The sequence below is a fragment of the Mustelus asterias genome, chromosome 16 (assembly GCF_964213995.1).
Source record: "Mustelus asterias chromosome 16, sMusAst1.hap1.1, whole genome shotgun sequence".
NCBI classification, from domain to species: Eukaryota; Metazoa; Chordata; class Chondrichthyes; order Carcharhiniformes; family Triakidae; genus Mustelus; species Mustelus asterias.
In genome coordinates, this window is record NC_135816.1 from 56,880,505 (window position 1) to 56,896,848 (window position 16,344).

Below are 16,344 nucleotides of genomic sequence, written 5' to 3' on the forward strand. Positions count from 1 at the left end.
AAGGAGGCTTATGTTCGGATGAGACGTGAGCACTCGGGTAGTGCACTAGAAAGCTTTAGATTGGCTAAGAGGGAGTTGAAGAGCGAGCTTAGAAGGGCTAAAAGGGGACATGAGAAGACTTTGGCGGATAGGGTTAAAGAGAATCCTAAGGCGTTCTATAGGTATGTCAAGAACAGAAGGTTGGTTAGGGCAAGTTTAGGGCCAGTTATAGATGGCAGAGGGAAGTTATGTGTGGAACCGGAGGAGATTGGTGAAGCATTGAACCAATATTTCTCTTCGGTGTTCACGCAAGGGGACATGAATATAGCTGAGGAGGACACTGGGTTGCAAGGGAGTAGAATAGACAGTATTACAGTTGATAAGGAGGATGTGCAGGATATTCTGGAGGGTCTGAAAATAGATAAATCCCCTGGTCCGGATGGGATTTATCCAAGGATTCTCTGGGAGGCAAGAGAAGTGATTGCAGAGCCTCTGGCTCTGATCTTCAGGTCGTCGTTGGCCTCTGGTATAGTACCAGAAGATTGGAGGTTAGCGAATGTTGTCCCATTGTTTAAGAAGGGGAACAGAGACTTCCCCGGGAATTATAGACCGGTGAGTCTCACTTCTGTTGTCGGCAAGATGTTGGAAAAAATTATAAGGGATAGGATTTATAGTTATTTGGAGAGTAATGAATTGATAGGTGATAGTCAGCATGGTTTTGTGGCAGGTAGGTCGTGCCTTACTAACCTTATTGAGTTTTTTGAGAAAGTGACCAAGGAGGTGGATGGGGGCAAGGCAGTGGACGTGGTATATATGGATTTTAGTAAGGCGTTTGATAAGGTTCACCATGGTAGGCTTCTGCAGAAAATGCAGATGTATGGGATTGGGGGTGATCTAGGAAATTGGATCAGGAATTGGCTAGCGGATAGGAAACAGAGGGTGGTGGTTGATAGTAAATATTCATCATGGAGTGCGGTTACAAGTGGTGTACCTCAGGGATCTGTTTTGGGGCCACTGCTGTTTGTAATATTTATTAATGATCTGGATGAGGGTATAGTTGGGTGGATTAGCAAATTTGCTGATGACACCAAAGTCGGTGGTGTGGTAGACAGTGAGGAAGGGTGTCGTAGTTTGCAGGAAGACTTAGACAGGTTGCAAAGTTGGGCCGAGAGGTGGCGGATGGAGTTTAATGCGGAGAAGTGTGAGGTAATTCACTTTGGTAGGAATAACAGATGTGTTGAGTATAGGGCTAACGGGAGGACTTTGAATAGTGTGGAGGAGCAGAGGGATCTAGGTGTATGTGTGCATAGATCCCTGAAAGTTGGGAATCAAGTAGATAAGGTTGTTAAGAAGGCATATGGTGTCTTGGCGTTTATTGGTAGGGGGATTGAATTTAGGAGTCGTAGCGTTATGTTGCAACTGTACACAACTCTGGTGCGGCCGCACTTGGAGTACTGTGTGCAGTTCTGGTCCCCACATTACAGGAAGGATGTGGAGGCTTTGGAGAGGGTGCAGAGGAGGTTTACCAGGATGTTGCCTGGTATGGAGGGGAGATCCTATGAGGAGAGGCTGAGGGATTTGGGATTGTTTTCGCTGGAAAGGCGGCGGCTAAGAGGGGATCTTATTGAAACATATAAGATGATTAGAGGTTTAGATAGGGTGGATAGTGATAGCCTTTTTCCTCTGATGGAGAAATCCAGCACGAGGGGGCATGGCTTTAAATTGAGGGGGGGTAGTTATAGAACCGATGTCAGGGGTAGGTTCTTTACCCAGAGGGTGGTGAGGGATTGGAATGCCCTGCCAGCATCAGTAGTAAATGCGCCTAGTTTGGGGGCGTTTAAGAGATCCGTAGATAGGTTCATGGACGAAAAGAAATTGGTTTAGGTTGGAGGGTCACAGTTTTTTTTTTAACTGGTCGGTGCAACATCGTGGGCCGAAGGGCCTGTTCTGCGCTGTAATGTTCTATGTTCTCCACATCAAGCTCTAAGTGCCCTTCCCGGGCTGGCGGTTAGAACCCTTGCGTTTAAAATCCGCGCGTGCCTCCACGTGCGGATTTCCCGTTTGTGACGTGAGATGAATATGCAAAGGAGTCTTGCTGGGGAAGAGGGAGGGAGGGGAAGCCTTGAAACTGCCGAACCGGAAGAGAAAGCCGGCGCGTTCTGGTCAGACCCAAGGGCGAATGGGGTGGCGGTGGGGGAGGGGCCTGAAAACCGTCGAACAGGAAGAAGCTCGCGACTCTTGTCAGTGCGTTCAGTCTGTTGGTGCAGGCAGGCGGGCGGAGAGTGAAGGAGTGAGAGAGCCGCCTGGGGGGGTGGGAGGGGGGGAAAAATAATACAAAACAAGTTTTTAAATTCCCTTCCGTAATTTTTTTTAACGGAAGAGGTGGGGGGGGGGAGGAATTCGATAGAGAAACATAATTATATAATGTAATAATCGACATGTGAGAGAGAAACCGGCCGGAGAGGACGGGAGATACAAAAAAAAAGCTGCTGGTTTCGAAACAGTTAATTAGATTTTCTGAGGCAAAAAAAAGTGGTGCCGAAAGGGCGGGTGACTCGACATTCCCCCCCCTGTTTTTGTACTATTATATGTATATGTGTATATATATAAAGGGGAAAGAAACTGAAAGGAGGGTTTGGGGGGGTGGGTGGGAGGGGGGTTGAATTGTGCGGCCGTCACTCTCGCTCGATGGGGGATTACGGGTTCGGTTTATTAGTTCAGACCAATAATACCAACAGTAAGGTGGCTTTTCCAGTCAGATATCACCACCAACAACAGAACGCTGCCACCGGCTCGGCTTGGCTCTTCCCTGCCTCGGCTCCGCAGACCATGCAGGATGAGCTGCTGCTGTCAGAGAAATCCAAGCAGCAGCAGCAACATCAGCTTTCTCCCAGACTCGAGCAAGCTGCTCCCGAGCTAGTCCTCCTCTCCGACTCGCCCAAATCCGAGGAGGAGAACCTGAGCAGCAGCAAGGAGAAGCTGAGGATGGAGTCGCCCATCCTGCCAGCTTTCGATTACCACGAACCGCCTCCTCCGCCGCCTTCCTCCTCCTCTTCCTCCTCCTGCTCTTCCTCCTCCTCCAACAACAACAACTCGGGGCTCGGCGGAGCCGGCCCGGCCGGCACAGCGTCTCTCGCCTCCTCTTCCTCCTCCTCCACTGCCGCCACCGCGTCCTCCCTGACCGGTTTCAGCAACTGGTCAGCAGCGATGACTCCTCCTACCGTCGGCGAGGACAATTTCTTTCACCAGGGGCTCCCCTCCGCCAACGGTGCCATGCTCTTCCAGAATTTCCCTCACCACGTCAGCCCCGGCTTCGGGGGCAGCTTCTCGCCCCAGATGGCCCTCTCTCAGCAGCACCACCATCCCCACCCTCACCACCACCCTCACCACCCTCCTCCACCGCCGCCGCCGCCTCACCATCACCACCACCAGCCGCCGCCGCAGCAGCAGCAGAGGAGATCCCCGGCCAGTCCGCATCCAGCCCCGTTTCCGCACCGAAACGCTTTCAACCAGCTGCCTCACTTGGCCAACAGCATCGGCAAGCCGCCCTCTCCGTGGAACAGCTACCAAACCCCGTCGCCTTCGTCCTCCTGGAGCTCCGGCGGCGGCGGCGGGGTCGGCGTTTGGGGTGGATCCCAAGGTAGAGATCACCGCCGAGGGATGACCGGCGGGATGGCAGGCCTCAACTCCATCTCCCCTATGAAGAAACCTTTCCCCGGCAGCCACATCCCGGCGCATAAGTACTCGAGATCCAGCCCTGCTTTCCCACCAAAGTCGTGGATGGAAGACAGTATGCTGAGGAATGACAACATTTTACCATTTCAGGTGAGCAATTATTGGAGCCTATCGCTTTTCGTTTGGATTAAGCTGCAATTTCTTGAATGATAGCGTCGAGATGGAGATGTCAAATGTTCTCTCCAATTCGGCAACTTGTCGACAATGGCCTGTATTGTACACGTAAATACAGAGGACTACCGGCATAAATGTCACGAATTCCTAACGTCTCGCTTATTTTTAATTTATAAACTAGTAAAAATGATTTTCTCGATATTAATCAAGTGACCATACTTTGAATCTACTGTATTCTTAGCAATCTTTTATTTTCCCGAATCCAAATTGTAACTTCCAGCGAGACTTGGAAATTGAGATCAAATCGAGAGCCCTGATTTGTTTTTATCAACTCCCAGTACTGAGCACGACCCTGTTCGAAGAGTTTAATTCTTTTGAAATTTTTCCTTGAATTACAAAAAGTCCAGTTCAATTTAGCTTCTTGAAATCCTTAATTAATTTTTCTATACTAATAAACATAAATTATGTCGAGAGAAATCTATTTCAAGTATTCGCAAAGGGTGTGGATATCAGTGATGTGAGGGAAGTATTGATTCACTGTCCTTTGTAGCTGATTAATTCAAAATATGAGGTACTTTAAATTTCCTGGAGGCTTTTTGCAAAAATCCTTTTATTTCTGTCAATAGACAAAAAGATTTGACACTTGCACAGTTTTTCACAATCTTGTACTATTTTAATTTGGGAAAAAAATACTTTGCATTAGCATTTGTAGTCATGTAGATTCTAATTGAGTGATGCAATTCAAAATCTAAAATAGTTCTACCTGAGATCAATAAATTCAGCAATGTGTGTGTGAAGGCGTGATTGAACTAATCAGCATACAGTGCGTACACTTGCACTTGAGAGCATGCAGGATGATTCTTTGAGCTTTACAAACATTTCAGTAGCTACTTGCAATTTTGCTAAAATATATTCTGCATAAGGTATAACAAGAAGAAGTCTTGTACTTGTAATTCCAGAAAATATCTTTTTCCAAACTTGTGACCAGTTACTTTTTCAGCTGCTGGTTGTGAAATTATGTTGTTAGTTTTGAAGGCAAATGGAATATCCTGTAGCAATTTCTCTTTGGTGTAGTAAAATTAATAACACTTGTTTGCTTTCAGGAGATAATTAGTAGACCTTGCTGACTTTATTTTGGCTTGCAGGGAGCAAAATATGAAGAACACTTGAAGAGCAGCTCATGTTAAAACGATCATACACTGCTCGGCCTTTGCAGTTAAAGGGGAGTTTTAAACTTCCCAGCAATAATAGAAACAGTGGGTAGGAGCAGGAGGAGGCCATTTGTTCCTTCGAGCCTGCTCCACCATTCATCACAATCATGGCTGATCGACCAACTCAATAGACTAATCCTGCTTTCTCCCCATAATGAGCATGGTTGATCTATACCTTCAATACATAGTAACAATGTTCCCTGCCATCCATTGGTCAGAATTAACAGTACAAGGACCTGATGACATGGTAAGCTACTATGGAATAATGCACTCTTAATCAGAGTTAGTATTGGAACAGTGACTGCAGATTGACCTTTTGCCTGTTGCTTAATTTGCTTCAGAATTTTGTCTGAATTTTTAGCGTTCATTGGCAAAAGTAAAAAAATATGCATTATTATAAATTCTTTAGTCTTTTTCCCAAATGCACTTGTAACACTTGGGGTGTTTTTGTTGCTTCCATTGCTGGCATGTTGGCATATTTTTTTAATACTTTTCCAATTCGATCAAATCAAATCCAATTCAGAGTCTCAACAAGTTGAGACATTTCATATCCAGGCTGACAAGACAGGGCAAGCGACCAAATCACCCTGTCCTGGGCCTGATCTACATGAGCCAAGCTGATTGGAGAAGGGGGAGGTTCCTCCTCCAAGACTTGAGCTCATTTGCATCTTAGCCAAAAGGCCGAGATGCCGTTTTAAAAAATTGCTTCATATGAAACATATGAAGCCTCAGTGTAACCTAATGACCTCAACCAAGTGCGGCCGACCATGGGCTGCTGACCATACTACACTTGATCTTAGCCAAAAGGCCGAGAAGTGTTGGCATATTTGATAATGTAAAGAAATGGGTACGTATGTATTTACTAGATGCACTTCCAATGTAGATGTTCTTTTTTCAAAAATGCTGACGCCTTCTAAGAGATGCTGGCTGACTTTCCTACTCTTGTTATTTCAGAACTCCACTGCAGGAGTCGTCTTTGGATGTTACAGTGAGCAATTTCATGGGCAATATTATTTATCAGTTTTGTCTTTGCATTCTGAAGGTTGATTGAGAATTTTCCACAATTGGAAACTTCAAGTATTGAACCAGTACTCAAGTTTCCTGGCTCAGGTAGCTTTCCCTGTTAGCGCCCACAATGAAAAAGGCATCTGATTTGTTTCTTTGCATAGAAGCACCAACCTGTCAGGTTTGCTAAGTGTCGGAATCCAAATGGTTGAACTGTGAATAACAGGAAGCTTCTTTTAAAACAGAATCAGTGTTTAGTTCCTCTCCTGAAGGCATTGGCTCTTGCAGAGATCCAGTATTTTGTCCAGTTGAGCAGTCGTGATGAGTTAGCAGGCTGTTCATGGAAGTTATCACAGATGGAAGCTCAATATTTAAAAATGATACTGATAGTAATTAGGAAATTAGAATCCTGCTTTATTTAAAGAATATATGTAGATCATCTCCTGAGAGGAGAGCATTAATTCCAGGTGTATTTTGTTTGTTGGTCTAGTTGAAATCCGTCACCTTGTCACAGACCAGGTATTGAGTCCAGTATCTTCTAGTCTGTATGACTTGTGGTAAGATTTTCTTCTGATCCATATTTTGTGGCAGGAAGAAATTTAGAGCACATCTCACTCTTTGCACACTCCTTTTTAAGTGCCAAAGATGATAATGCTAGTAAACAGGAAAGCACTAGCATAACATTAGGGTTAAATGTACTGCAAAAAACATATTGAACATGCTTTCTTAAACCTTGCTTTTTTGGAGGGGGGAAACGGGAAGAGAAGAATAGAATCAACCTGTCCGGTTGGGCAAGTGGTTTCCAAGGGTCAATTTGAATTAAGAGCCCCTTTTTTGGTCATTTGCAGGAACAAAAATGAGCAATAAAATTGATTTGGAGATAGCCTTCTGACACTCTACTTAAACATTTGTCTTTCTCTTAAGTGACTTGGATATTGGGTTGGACACTGCCTAAAATTTGATCAGAGTCAAGCAATGAGAGTCATTTTCTATTGATGGCTTGCAACAGTTTTATTGTAACATTCAAGCTGAATGTAAGATTCTGGATAGATGGAGCATCAAATGCAGTATTTACACTGGTTATCTATTAACTTTGGGCAACAGTGAACCCTGATGGGTATTCACTGATGGACCCAAAAAAAGCAGTTGTTTAATTGCAAGAAGTGTTTGTGTTTTCAATGTGTATGTCAGCACAGCCTTGTTGCCTAATGAATCTGTAACATGTAGACATTGGTGAAGTATATTTTCAAGGACACTCTAGGAAATAAATGTCCATTAGGCATTTAGAACCAATAAGGAACAGCTTCCAATCTTCAAGGATATGAATCGGGAACTTGTGGAAACTCAATTGTATGAGTAGTAGAAGAAAGCAAGTTTTTTTTTTCAGATAATAGAAGATGTAAGGTATGAACCTGGCAATAATAGGCCAGTTAACCCAGTTACTGTGGTAGTTTACATGGGTCAAAATTTTACAAAATGTTGTTTCTGCTCAGAGACCACAAGGTAACCAGCATTCTCCTTGATTCAATTGTGCCTTAAATCACTGGAATTGTTTTTTGAGATCAGAATTATTCAATGAATATCTCTTGCCTACATTTCAAAAGATGTGATAAAGTTCCATCTGTGTGCTTTTAAGGAATATTGAAATGCTCTCAATTCATCTTAAGTTTAACTTGTTTGATTGGAAATGGCTCAGAATAAAAGCAAGAAGCCATAATAAATTAAAAGTTTTGTCAAGTACAGTAACAGTTCTATTCTGGCTCCCTTGATACTCTGCTATTCTTTAAGGATATGGAGGAGAATGCTTGTAATATAATACTTGCTGATTACATGACCACAGAGCTTAGTGTAAAAAGTGAGAGCTTAATAGCATTTAAAGTAATATGGACTCGAGCAGAATGGCAATGTATTCTAATGTACCTATAAATGTATATGGTAAATGGAAACAGTACATGATAAAGAATGGCTAATAGAATGGGGAAGTAGACTTGAATGAGTGCCATTGTGATTCTCTGAAGTAAAAGTGAAGATATTAATAAACCTATTCAAGATGAGGCTTCAGTTGCATGCAACATGATTCCACTAACACAGTAAAAGTTTCTTTGTTGCATTAAAGCATTATTGGGTATCCAGCCAAATAGTGGGTTCTGGTGTGAAAAGTCTTAATTCCGTGTGCTGCATTCAGTATAGCCATGAAGCTTTCAATACTACATTTTGCAGAAAGTTCTAACCATTACAGACCGACAGTGCACCAAAAGGATTTTTCCTGAAATGTAAGATTATAGGATAAAATTGTCCTAATTTTATCAGTTCTTCATTCATCCTATACCTGTTTTTATGCTCTAAAAATTGAGTGCATCTTCTAAAAGTAATTCTGATTTGGTTTCTGGAAAGCTGTGGTTACCAAGAGACTGAAATATTTTGTTAATGGGATTTTTCCCTCCCACACTAGTTAAGTCTTAAGTATGAGGAAAAAGACCAGCAGGGCATTGCGCAGTGGTGACAGTTATCCAGGTAAAAGTTATGTACAAGCATGAGAAACAAATGAGTTGAAAGCATAAATTCACTTGAGGGTATGGTGAATTCATTATTAGAGTAATTGCTGCAACTTGAGCATCTTGGAAGCTAATTATTCCTGTAGGATCCGTAGAAAGAAAGGGGAGTTGCAATATTAATAAAGTACATAATGAAATTATTTTAGTAAGGTCAATCAGTTGTGCAAACTGTGTGGGTAAAGTTAGGAACAGCAAAGGATGCAACACTCCCATTAAAGGCTGTTTTACAGATTCTGATAATTATAGAATTCCTACAGTGCAGAAGGAGGCCATTCGGCCCATCGAGTCTGCACCAACAATAATCCCACCTAGGCCCTATCCCCGTAACCCACATACTTATCCTGCTAAACCCTCTAACCAATGCATCCAGGGACACCAAGGGGCAATTTAGCATGGCCAATGCACCTAACCCGCACATCTTTGGACTGTGGGAGGAAACCGGAGCACCTGGAGAAAGCCCACACAGGGAGAATGTGCAAACTCTACACACACTGACCCAACCCGGGAATCGAACCCAGGTCCTTGGAGCTGTGAGGCAGCAGTGCTAACCACTGTGCCACCATGCTGCCCTGTAATGGAAGATCTATAAATATGGAAATATAGCAAAAACAAAGTGTTGGTGGCAGTGAGATTTTAATTTTCAAATAGACTGGAAAAAGCTGAACAGCTTGAGTAATGATATCAATTTCTTCCACAATGTGTTTTGTAACTGACAAGGGAACATTTCCATACTGGATTTAGCGAGGAGTAATAAACAATTAGTTAACTCTGGCAGTAAGCTAGCATCTTGCGAATAGTAACCGTAATATGATTGAACCTGATATTAAGTTTGCGAGGGAAGAGAGTCACAAGCCAAGGTTTTGAATTTAAGTAAGCTTCAATAGGATGAAAAATTAACTGACTGCGTTAACCTCTGAATTATTCATAAATTTATCAACATTGAGAATTATTCAGATATATTTATTATGATACAAAACCTGTTGTGGCTGTGTATTACAGTTCACTGAGGCAGAGTTGCTGTGGCAACATGCACTTCTTTCCTTCATGTTGTAGTCTGGTGCTATGGGTAGTGATGGCTGAGGTTCCAACATTCTTTCCATCACATGATGGGCCAGGGATCTTTCGCATTCTTAATGCTATTGATGTGTGTTTGAAGGATTTGCAGGTTGATACTGAGTCTGTTTGACCACACCATTCCTTGGCCATCACATCCTGGAGTGGGATTTTTAAATATTTTTCAGTGCATGGACATTGCTAACTGGGCCAGCATTTATTGCCCTTTAGCAGGTGATGGTGAACCACAGCCTTGAACTACTTCAGGCCATGTGGTGTAGGTGCAGCGAGTTCCTTTAGGGAGGGAGTTCCAGAATTTAGATTCAGTGACACTGACGGAATTATATAGTTTCAAATCTGGATGGTGTGTGGCTTAGAGGAAGGTTTGCAGGTGATGGTGTTCCTGTGCTTCTGCTGAAAAAGTCTTGCTGTGTTGCTGCAGTGCATCTAATAGATGGTGCATACCACAAGCTGCTTATTTCTGGATGGTGGCAAGCTGCTTGACTCTTAGAGCTGCACTCATCCAGGCAAGTGCAATGTGTTCCATCACACTCTTGATTTATGTCTATGGATGGTGGATTTCAGGAGTCGAGGTGAATTACTGGACAACCTCTGACCCGTTCTTGCAATTGCAATATTTACATGGCTGCTCCACAGTTTCTGGACCATGGTAATCCCCAGGATGTTGTTTGTGGTTGATTCAATGATGGCAATGCTCTTGAATCTCATGGAGAAATCTTGTTGGAGATGGTCAGTGTCTGCCAAAGTCTGGATATTGTCCAAAATGTGCTGCATTTTGACATGTACTGCTTCTGTATCAGAAGTCATGAATGATGCTTAATGTTCTGCAATCAGCAGAGAACATCCCCTATTTTGATCTTGTCATGTAGCATTACCCCTATCTTATGGTAGAAGGTATCCTCAATATGAAGGTGGGGCTTGTCTCTACAAGGACTGTGTAGTGATCACTCAATGGCAGATACATCTGTTATGGGTCAATTGCTGAGGATGAGATCAATTAGGTTTTTCCCTAGTTATCCTCCCTACCTGCCACAGACTCAATATAGCCACAATGTTATTTGGGACCCACCAAGCTCGATCAGTAGTAATGCTATTGAGCCACTCTTGGTGATGGACTTTGAAGCCCTCCACCAACAGTACATTCTGTGCCCTTGCTATCCTCTGTTTCTTGTAATGATGTTCTGCATTGGAGTACTGATTCAGCATCTCGTGGGTGGTACATGGTAATTAGCAAGAGATTTCTTTGTCTCTGATCTGATGCCGTGAGATTTCATAACAGCTGGAATTAATGTTGGGGACTCCTCGAGCAATCAGACAAGCCCTCACCACCACCACTGATGGGTCTGTCCTGCCAGTATGATAGGTCATAACCAAGAATGATGTTGGGATCTGGATGTCTACTGTGATGCTGCTGTTTCCATGTGGTCCATTTGGTTTAATTTCTTTTTGGCTCTTCTGTAGCAGTTTGATACAACTGTGTGGTTTGCTAAGCCATTTCAGAGGGCAGCTAAGAATCAGCCGCATTGCTATGCGTTTGGAGTCTCAAGTACACCAGACCAGGTAAGGACAGCAAATTTGCTTTTCCAAAAGAGATTCGTGAACCAGATGGGTTTTTGACAATGATCCCATGGTCACCAGTACTGAGACCATTTTATAATTCCAGATTTAATTGTATTTAATTTTCCCCAGTTTTCCACAGTTGCCATGGTGTAATTTGAACTAGTGTCCCCAGAGCATGAGCCTGGGCCTCTGGATTGTTAGTCCAATGACATTACTATGCCATCATCTCCCTGGAGCTTCTGGCTCAAGAGGCAGAATACCTACCGTGGCTCAATACCTCCTTATAAAATCTGCACATAACACTAAAATGTTTAGTGAAGGGAGCATGACCAACATTTTAGATGAGAGTACCAAGCTAAAAGAAAGGACTTAAATTTGGGCAAGGAAAAATGGATGGGGAACTATATAAAAAGCAACAGAGGAGAAAGAATAGGAGCTTGAAGAGAATATATATGGGGGCAAATATTTGCAAGGGAACATAAAGTTAACAAAGATATTTCTAAGAATGGTAAAGGAGAATGTGTGCCTATTAAGGATGGATGCAAGATAATGAGACACAACAATAAACCTACTGACTCTTCCATCTGTTTTTGGTGATTGTAGATGGTATATCAGTTGTACAAGGAACTCTATGAATAGGTCAATGGGAGGAACTTGGACATAATACAAATTTTAATATAGCAGTTGAGAAAATTATGGTACTCAAAATGGCCAAATTCCCAGGACCTGTTTCTTCACCATAGAGCAGTACAAGAAATGGGTGAAAAGCCCTTAGCTTGCACATTTGCCTTTTGTATAGCACCTTTATTGCCTTTGGGATTGGAAAATTGCAAATGTTACTCATTATTTAAGAAGGGGGAATGGGGAGAGAAACCAGTCATTTACACACTTGTCATGTTCCTGTAACTTAAACCAGGAGGTGGCACAGAGGTTAGCACTGCTGCCTTAGTGCCAGGGACTTGGGTTCAATTCCGGCCTTCAGACTGTGTGTAGTTTGCACGTTCTCCTCATGTCTGCATGGGTTTCCTCCGGGTGCTCTGATTTCCTCCCATAGTCCAAAGATGTGTGGGTTAGGTTGATTGGCCATGCTAAATTTCCCCTTAATGTCAGGGGATTAGCGGGGTAAGTACAAGGGGTTTGTCTTTTTAGACTTCTGGATGGCATTCAATTAGATTCTGAATAAGTATTGTTAGCAACAATGAGTACTTGGAATTGGAGGTAAACTATGACCTAGGTTGGTATTGGTTAGGAGGCAGGAAGTGGAAAGTTGAGATAAAGGATTTGGTCTCTGGCTGACAGAACATTGCATTCCCCAGCAATCTGTTTTGGGGCCACAGTTTGTCCCCAATAGATTAGCATTAATTATTTGAAGAAGCAGAGAGTTCTAAATCTGAAATTTGCAAGTGCATTAAGATTCCATTCTGCATTCAATTTTTTTTTCAACACCAAACCTCTGGAAATAGATATTGGCCTTGAAGTGCAGATTGACTAGAATCTGACAAGGCATAATGGTTAAAATATGCAGGCAGGTTGCAGAAACTGTCCTTGTATTTCCTTGAGTATGAGATTGATTGGGATGATCTAATCAAGGTATTTAAATTCAGTAAGATATTTAAGGGTATGCACAGAAACTATTTCCTCTTGTGGGAGAATCCACAACATGAAGGCATAATCTTAACATCAGTTGTAGGTTATTTGGAAGTAAAGTCAGGAAAAACGTTTTGTTTTAAAATTTTTAGTGAACATCTAAACTCCCCAAAAGGCTATGGATGTTATTGAATTTTAAGATCAAAGATCAATAGATTTTTTAGTTTCAGGATTATGGATCAAAGGCGAATAAATAGAATTTGGATACAGATCAGTCTAATTCAGTGCCAAAGTAAGCACAAGGGCTGAATGGCCTGTTTCTGTTCCTATGTCTCACTCCAAAATAAGACTGGCACGGTGGCAGTGGTTAGCACTGCTGTCTCTGAGCGCCAGGGACCGGGGTTCAATTGTGGCCTTGGATGGAGTTTGCATGTTCGCCCCATGTCTGTGTGGGGTTCCCCCAGGTGCTCCAGTTTCTCCCCTCAGTTGGATTAGCCATGGTAAATGTATGGGGATAGGGCAGGGGAAAAGGCCTGGGTAAGATATTGCATCAGAGTCGGTGAGGAGTCAGTGGGCTGAATGGAGGCCTGCGCTGTAGGGATTCAATGAATATTTAATTTTGTTGCATCTGGGTTAAAGTTATTCACTCCGTTACTCATTGAGATCAATAGTTTGCCAGTGAGAAGCAGGAAATAGGGATCTCTTCAACATTCAGTTCTGCATTTCATGAAGCTAGAAGCATTGCTGGTCCTGCCTTGGTCATCTACAGTGTGAAATATTTGTTATGGTCAATCTATGAATCATAAAGCTGGATTTTAAGAGGAATGTGACAAATTAGTGTTTTCTTAAGTTGCAGTGATTTGTATTGAAATAGGTAAGTAATCTTCACTAAACTATGCAACGTAGATAATTTAACCATTGCTAAGCACAAATTCCATTGAATCCCTACAGTGCAAAAAGAGTACATTTCGGCTTATCGAGTCTGCACTGACTCTCCGAAAGAGCATCGTATCCAGACCATCCCCTCCATCCTATCCCCATAACCCATGCATTTACCATGGCTAATCCACCTAACCTGCACATCTTTGTATACTAAATGGCAATTTAGCATAGCCAATCCACCAAACCTGTGCATCTTTGGACTGTGGGAGAAAACCAGTGCACCTGGAGGACCACTCAGACATGGAGAATGTACTAACTGCACAAGGTTACTCAAGGCTGGAATCGAATCTGGGTTCCCGATGCTGTGAGGCAGCAGTGCACACAGTAAAACACAGTATTAAGCATGTTTGGGCTTTTACCTAATTTCTCAAGTTTATGTCCTGTTCTGTTAAGTCCTCAACTTGTTGGGCTGTTTATTGTCCATTGAAGTACTTGGTTGATGCATCAACCATCAAATCGCATCAAATATGCATGTATCTGGTATGCAGAAGGGGATGAGTAAGTAGGGTTGTGAGGTTGCAGGAGCGTGGCAGATTTGCGAGAGCAGTAAAGGGAGGGGTAGGGGTTGAGTGCAGGAAGTGTTTAAGCTCGGTTTTTTTTTAAACACCTACCTTTTCAGAGGTTTTTTTTCATAGCAGAAATCTGGCTTTAAAGTCTGTCCATTAGGCCATTCCCACCAATAGAAAAAAAACAAGGTTTTAAAGGGATCTCACAGCTTTTAGTATTCAGTTCAGGCTTCACGGCAGCCATTACTGCTGCTCCGGAGCTTACGGCCCCAAATTCCCATCTCGTTGCCTCAATAGGGGTCGCAACTCAGTTTGGGAAGCCCTAACGTGCAGTATGAAATTGATGTCTTACAAAATAGAACAGGAGGAAGCAGAATGCAGTCTGAAAATTAGCAAATCGGAATTCAAATAGTGATGAAACATATGAACGTGAACAGAGAAGTGTTCATATTAGAATCAAAGATTTTAAAATTTCGCAGTGGAGGCATGGTAGGGGAGCCATCACCCATAATACTGTAGCACTTTTCATGACTGGTAGACATCTGTGAATCACAGACATTTGAAGTATTTTCCAACTGTGGTCACTGTTGCAGAAAACAATTTGAGGTAATTTTAAGCATCGTAGTGAATCTTGGGTTTTTTCCAATATTGGACGATCATATGGAGATGAAAGGCAGATACTCTGCAACATTCTGTTAAGTACAAGAGTTGATTAAAATGAAGTTACTTGAATATAGGGATTTTGTGATGTCCTGTTCCAAATTTGGGCCAATATGCATTGATTTTTAAGTGAAACTTCTGGAGAAAGTGAGAGCTACACCTGTAGGGGTAGCACAGTGGTTAGCACTGCTGCCTTGCAGCGCCAGGGACCCGGGTTCGATTCCCAGCTTGGGTCACTGTCTGTGTGGAGTTTGCACATTCTCCCTGTGTCTGCGTGGATTTCTTCTGGGTGCTCCGGTTTCCTTCCAGTGTGAAAGACATGCTGGTTAGGTACATTGACCCGAACAGGCACCGGAGTGTGGCGACTAGGGGAATTTCAGTCATTTCATTGCAATGTCAATGTAAACCTTACCTGTGACTAATAAATACACTTTAACTTTAAAAAACTGCATATTTCAGTGCAGCTCAAAGCATCGCAGATGCACCTGACCCTGTCCTTGCCTTGGTTGAGATGATTTTAGACAGCAGTCAGGAGTGGGAACTCTTAAGTGAGAAGCTTTTCCCTGGCTCATCCACACACCCAAACCTAGGAATGCTGAACTCAATTGTAATAACCCACTGACCTTATCATGCATCATGGCTTGAGGCTCGAATTTCCCTGGCCTTGCCCTGGCCCTCAACTTCTGTAAACCAGCATATCATCCAGAAAAATATGATCCGAGAAATCTTGCACAGTTTAGTTGCATTTACGAGTGTGGGATTTCAGAATGGAGAGACTGGCTGTTATATAAATTTAAAAATGGTTTTGATTTAATAGGGCTGAAAATGGAGGTGTTATTGGGCCAGAATGATGGTTATCCCAGATGACTGAAGATGGGACGAGACATTCGCTTGCATTCTCAAAAATTGAGCGATATGTATTGTGTCAAAGGATTGAAAGTGATGCACTACCTCCCTGTGCAATAAAGATTTAGGATAAATAAGGAAATTGTAAGCTGGTAGTTTGGCTTGCCTCAGTAATTAGCTTCCTGAATCACGATGCACTAAATGTTCACTAATTTCATTTTGTATTAGATAATATCATGGTCAGTGAACATTTAATTTTTAAAGAGCAGGTGCTTCCAAGCATTTGAATTTTTGAAATAAATTATTACAATATGAACCACATCTGCTTTATTTATGTATGTGGATTTCTGTAGGTCATAAGAGGTGACTTGTTTCATGCATTAAGATAAATGTATAGCCAGATGGTTACGAGACTGACAGCGAAAGAGTGGATATTTTTCCGTTTGGTATGTCTCTGTATCGAGTTTGGGGATATTTCTGTTCTCCATTTAATTGTAAATGGTTTGGATATAGACACAAGTAGTAATGAAGTTTGCCAGTACTGAAATTAGCAACTCAAACTGAAGGAGA

At 42.6% G+C, this 16,344-nt stretch overlaps 1 protein-coding gene across 2 annotated transcripts in view; it reads left to right on the top strand.

Moving 5' to 3' along the window:
• The first annotated feature begins 2,348 nt into the window (after positions 1-2,348).
• cpeb4b (cytoplasmic polyadenylation element binding protein 4b) overlaps positions 2,349-16,344 on the top strand; it is a 95,458-nt gene continuing 81,462 nt past the window's right edge. For both annotated transcript variants that reach the window (XM_078231158.1, XM_078231159.1), the window contains exon 1: positions 2,349-3,804. In XM_078231158.1, coding sequence (XP_078087284.1) covers positions 2,668-3,804 — 1,137 coding nt within the window. In that variant the 5' untranslated portion in view covers positions 2,349-2,667. The remainder of the gene's footprint in view (positions 3,805-16,344) is intronic.